Source organism: Bos mutus, chromosome 23 (genome assembly GCF_027580195.1).
Source record: "Bos mutus isolate GX-2022 chromosome 23, NWIPB_WYAK_1.1, whole genome shotgun sequence".
Taxonomy (NCBI): domain Eukaryota; kingdom Metazoa; phylum Chordata; class Mammalia; order Artiodactyla; family Bovidae; genus Bos; species Bos mutus.
Genome location: NC_091639.1, coordinates 40,170,401 through 40,175,235, shown reverse-complemented (window position 1 = coordinate 40,175,235; position 4,835 = coordinate 40,170,401). Strand labels below are relative to the sequence as shown.

At 52.4% G+C, this 4,835-nt stretch overlaps 1 protein-coding gene across 1 annotated transcript; it reads left to right on the top strand.

Moving 5' to 3' along the window:
- The first annotated feature begins 1,498 nt into the window (after nucleotides 1–1,498).
- Nucleotides 1,499–3,866, top strand: CLPSL2 (colipase like 2). Its single transcript, XM_005910994.1, has 3 exons — nucleotides 1,499–1,585; nucleotides 2,319–2,441; nucleotides 3,771–3,866. The coding sequence occupies exons 1-3, from the start codon at nucleotides 1,499–1,501 to the stop codon at nucleotides 3,864–3,866; spliced, it is 306 nt and encodes a 101-aa protein (XP_005911056.1).
- Nucleotides 3,867–4,835: the final 969 nt, after the last annotated feature.

Genomic DNA, 4,835 nt, shown 5'->3' with positions numbered 1-4,835 from the left:
TATAATTGTCAGCTCACATTGCCACAGCAAAACACCGTAGTCTGGCCTAGACAACAGACGTTTATCTCTCACCCTCTGGAGGCTAAAAATCCAGGTTAAGGATGGTTTGGTCTGGTAAGAATTCTCTTTCTGGCTGGCAGACAGCTGCCTTCTCACGGGGTCCTCACATGGCAGAGAGAAAGAGACAGTAAGCTCTCTGGGGTCCCTTCTCATGAGGGTGCTAATCCCATCCTGAGGGGACCCTCATGGCTTCATCTAACCGTGATTATGTGGCAAAGGCCCCACCCCCAAATCTCATCACACTGGGGGATAGGGTGTCAACTTATGAACTTGGGGGAGGGGGGAACAACTCAGTCTATGGCACCCCATCAAGTCAGGGCTCCTCAGATCTTAAGGGCCAAATTTTACATATATTTTTAAAATTGTATTATCTTTATTTACTTTTGTCTGTGCTGAGTCTTCCTTGCTGCTCGCGGGCGTTCTCTGGTTGCAGAGTGGGGGCTGCTCTCTAGAGGTGGTGCGTGCGCTTCTCACTGTGGTGACTTCTCTTGTTGCAGAGCACAGGCTCTAGGGAGCGGGCTCAGTGGTTGTGGTGCCCGGGCTTAGTAGTTGCCCTGCGGCATGTGGGATCTTCTCCAAGTGGGGATCGAACCTATGACCGTGCACTGGTAGGTGGATTCTTAACCACTGGACCACTGGGGAAATCCAGGAGCCAAATTTAAAAGCAGAGAAGCAGCCCAGGGTGACATGAGGTGGGAGTTTCATCCAGAGGGAAGAGATGAAGCAAGTTTGCCTCCCCCAGGGCCCATGATTGCTGCCTGCAGCTCTCCCCAAAGAACCCTCCTTTTCCTTCCCAGTCTACCGGTCCTCCATCCTGCCCTCATACCAAGATGGCTGAGTCACATACGATTCACAGATTCTTAGACACTTCATCGACTTCTTAGAACTGGGAGACCTCTAGGTCTTAGAGGTCATCTTCTCTTGGCTCCTGATTCTTAGAGACCACGTGTCTGGGCCTGGAGAGGGTATGGGAAACACCAGAGGTCCGGGCTGGCTTGTTCAAATAGGGTAGGCCAGGAGGTAGGTAGTTGCGGCAAAGGCAGAGAGAGAGTCTGAATATTAAGAAGCCAGCTGTTTTCATTTCAGCATATACATTTGCATAATTTTGCAAGATAAAGTCTTAGTTTACAGTTTTAAGTTTTTACTTGTAAGTATTACGCACGGAAGGCCCCAGGGCCCCCAAAATCCGATCATCTGGCCTGTCAAAGCCTGAATCAGGGTCTCATTCTTTTTCCCGGGCCAGGAGCTTTCTGGGAGCTAGAAAGGGTTTCCGCGGGGTTTGGCCTCGGCTCCCGAGCGGCCTGTGACCATTAACTCCCTCACCCTCCGCCTCCAGCCCAGGGCGGCTGCGGGGGCACCGGTCACGAGGCCGCCAAGGGGTTTCTCCCCACCGCCCCTCGGGCTTCGCGGAGCCGCCGCATCTCTGCCTCCCAAGCCTATGGCCTTGGCCATCGCGCTTCTCCTCTCGGGGGTCCTGCTCCCCTGCTGGGGAGAGTTCGCGCTCTTTAAAAAGGGGTCTACAAAGGTGAGCCAAGAAACATTTTGAACCTTCCGTTCTAGGCGAGGGTGGTGGCCGGGGCATCGCTCTCCATCTAGAAGGGGCCAGTTGGGTTTGGAGAGAGAAGTGGGGGATGGGGCCGAGGTAGGGGGGAGGGGCGGGAGGGGACCACCCCCTACTGGGGATTTCTTCTCAGGCTGGAAGCTTGGTGTGCTCCCAAAGGACTCCAAAGCCCTTGCTTCACCTCCCTAGTGGCTCTGGAGGTAAAAGAAAGTGGCCTTATAACCAGCAGCCTCCTCCCCCTCCCCTCCCCTGCCTAACCCCCTCCCCTCCCCTCTCTGGGACACTCAGTCCTGCCCCAAGAAACGCCTTGCACACTGCCCTAGAGTCTGCCCCTCTCCGTGCCCTTGTAGGCACGCAGCTCTTTCCTCCTTTTCCTTCCTCGTCTTTCTCTCCACCGCATTCTCTGTCCCTTCCACATCCCCCACTAAAGTGTGATGGGGAGTATTTGGTCCTTCAACACAGGTGACCCTTTGGGACCCACAGAGGTGAGGGGTCCCCCAGGAAAGAAGCAGAGGGAAAAGTCCTAACTTCCCCCTTCCTCTCCCCTGCTCCTCTGAGTGCAGTGGGGGTTGGGACGTGGGGGTGAACTTCTTTAGGACTTCTCTTTCTGGATCCATGGGGCTTTGGCAGTGTCAGGGGACCCCCCACACACACACACATGGCCAGAGAGCTGGTGACTTAGGGGTTGTCCCCACAGGCAAACGGGGCTAGGTGCTCCCACCACTCTGAGTGTTTCAGTGACTGCTGTCTCATCAACTTGGACTCTGGTGGCGCCTTCTGTGCCCCTCGGGCCAGAATAACCATGACGTGCTTGCCCCAGGTGAGACCCTGCCCCCGTGGGGCAGCCCCTGCTGGTACGTAGGGTGGGGATGGTTCAAAAACCCCGCATGGCCGCCCCTTTTTTTTTCACCCTTTGCTTGAAGCATCCTTTCCCCCCTCTCCACCTGGCAAACTCCTGATCGTCCTGCAATGCAACTCCAGGTGCCTCCTCCAAGAATCCTTCCCTCCTTGGAACTCGCATACCCTCAGGACCCACACCCTCAGCAGAGCATGTATCTCCCTGATTTGCCTGCCTTCTGTCTGCCTCCACCACTGGTCAGAGCTCTGAGAGAGCAGGATTAAAGCATATTCACTTTGGAACCCCCTACCCCCCAGCTTAGTGCCTGCACATAGTAGGTGCTCAACAAACGTTTATTGCATGAATGAGTATCTCTACTCTAACATCACTGCAGCAGAGCAGGTGGGAAAAGACCTCCCAATCCATCCCTACCACGCTGCTGCAATGACTGAATTTCTCGAGAGGAGCTGCCCAGGCAGGTTGACGGTTTTGGGATTGGATTTGAATTTAAACCCTGGCTTTACCAACCCCTGTCTTTGTGACCTTAGACAGATCATTTCTGCTCTCTGAGCCTTAGTTTCCTCATCTGTAAAATGGGACTAAGGTACCCCCCCGACCAGCTTGTTGGGAAAAGTATGTGATCCTGGCAATGACGGTGCTCAGTGAACATGGTTGTTATCAGCTGGTGGAAATGCAGGGAGCAGAACGTACAGTGCATCTTGTTCTTGCCTTTTTTCTGGCCCTGGGCCCAAAACTTTCTAGGGAGGCTGGGCTCAGTCTCCATCTCTCTGTCTGGAGAACTGCCAGTGCTCAGGAAGACAGCCAGGTCCCTCCTGTGGCCTAACTACAACTGAAGTAGCCAGAGGGTCTTTTCACTATGGGCACTTAATCTACTTCGTTTTAATTCCCTCAATGACAAATGGGGTTACTATTATTTCCTTAAAAAAATTGTTTGACTGCACTAGGTCTAAAGATCCCGGCATGGGGGAATCTTTAGTTCTGGCATGTGAACTGTTCGCTGCAGCATTTGGGATCTAGTTCCCTGACCAGGGATCTGGGCCCCGGCATTGGGAGCTCAGAGTCTTAGCCACTGGACCACCAGGGAAGTCCCTTAGTATTCCCATTTGACAGATGAGGGAACTAAGACAAAGAAGCTTGCCTGAGGCCACAATGTTATGAGCTGTAGAGCTGTCAGACCTCAAGTCTGTCTCATTCCATCACTTGGGCTCTTGCTTCTGCTCCCCAAGAAGTTTAAGCCTCCTTCTTCCCTGCTCCTTGGTGGCTTTCAACTCTCTCACCCATTTTCTGCAGACCAGGAGCGCCATCAACATCGTTTGTCCCTGCCGAGTAGGCCTGAAATGCATACAAAAGGACCCAGACTGTAGCCGTAGGTGCCGTTTGATTTAGAGGAGGACGCAGTCTGGTCACTAACACCCTCCTCCCGCCCCTCCTTGAGGGGCCTCATCTTGCTCAAAGACATTAAAGTCATTTCCTGGCTCTGGTCTCTGTCTGTGCTTCCTGAGAGAGGGAACCGGATAGGGATTGTTCTGAAAGAAGAGACACGATAGAGCTTCCCATGGTTTGGCCCTGCCTGGAAGCCTGGTGGTCTCAGGGGGAAACTGTGGGAAGGGCGTGGGCTTGTGGGGGTGTAGTTGCTAGGGGAGGGCAAAGGGATGGATTGGAATTTGGGGATTAGTAGATGAAAACTCGGAGAAGGCAATGGCACCCCACCCCAGTACTCTTGCCTGGAAAATCTCATGGACGGAGGAGCCTGGTAGGCTGCAGTCCATGGGGTCGCAAAGAGTTGGACACGACTGAGCGACTTCACTTTCACTTTTCACTTTCATGCATTGGAGAATGAAATGGCAGCCCACTCCAGTGTTCTTGCCTGGAGAATCCCAGGGATGGGGGAGCCTGGTTGGCTGCCGTCTATGGGGTCGCACAGAGTCGGACACGACTGAAGTGACTTAGCAGCAGTAGCAGCAGCAGATGCAAACTATTATGTATAGAATGAATAAGCAACAAGGTCCTACTATATAGCTCAGGGAACTCTATCCTATGATAAACCATAATGGAAAAGAATATGAAAAAAGAATATATATGATGTATAGCTGCATCACTTTGCTGTGTGGCAGAAATTAACACAGCATTGTACATCAACTATACTTCAATCAAATAAATGTTTAAAAATAAAGAAACTGAGGCTCACAGAGCTACATGACTTACCCAAGTCTCACCATGGTGTATTTTCTGCTGCGAGTATCCAAAAAAATAAAACAATTGCAAACAGTCTGGATGCTGAGGGAATTCACTGGTGGTCAGAACTGGAAGTGCAGTAGCAGGTTGGCCTCAGGTCGGGTTGAGTCCAATAACTCC

Coding starts and splice junctions, on each gene's coding strand:
- CLPSL2 (XM_005910994.1), top strand. CDS start 1,499: ATGGCCTTGGCCATCGCGCTTCTCCTCTCGGGGGTCCTGCTCCCCTGC. Junction 1,586..2,318: donor TTAAAAAGGGGTCTACAAAG/GTGAGCCAAGAA, acceptor TTGTCCCCACAG/GCAAACGGGGCTAGGTGCTC. Junction 2,442..3,770: donor CCATGACGTGCTTGCCCCAG/GTGAGACCCTGC, acceptor CATTTTCTGCAG/ACCAGGAGCGCCATCAACAT.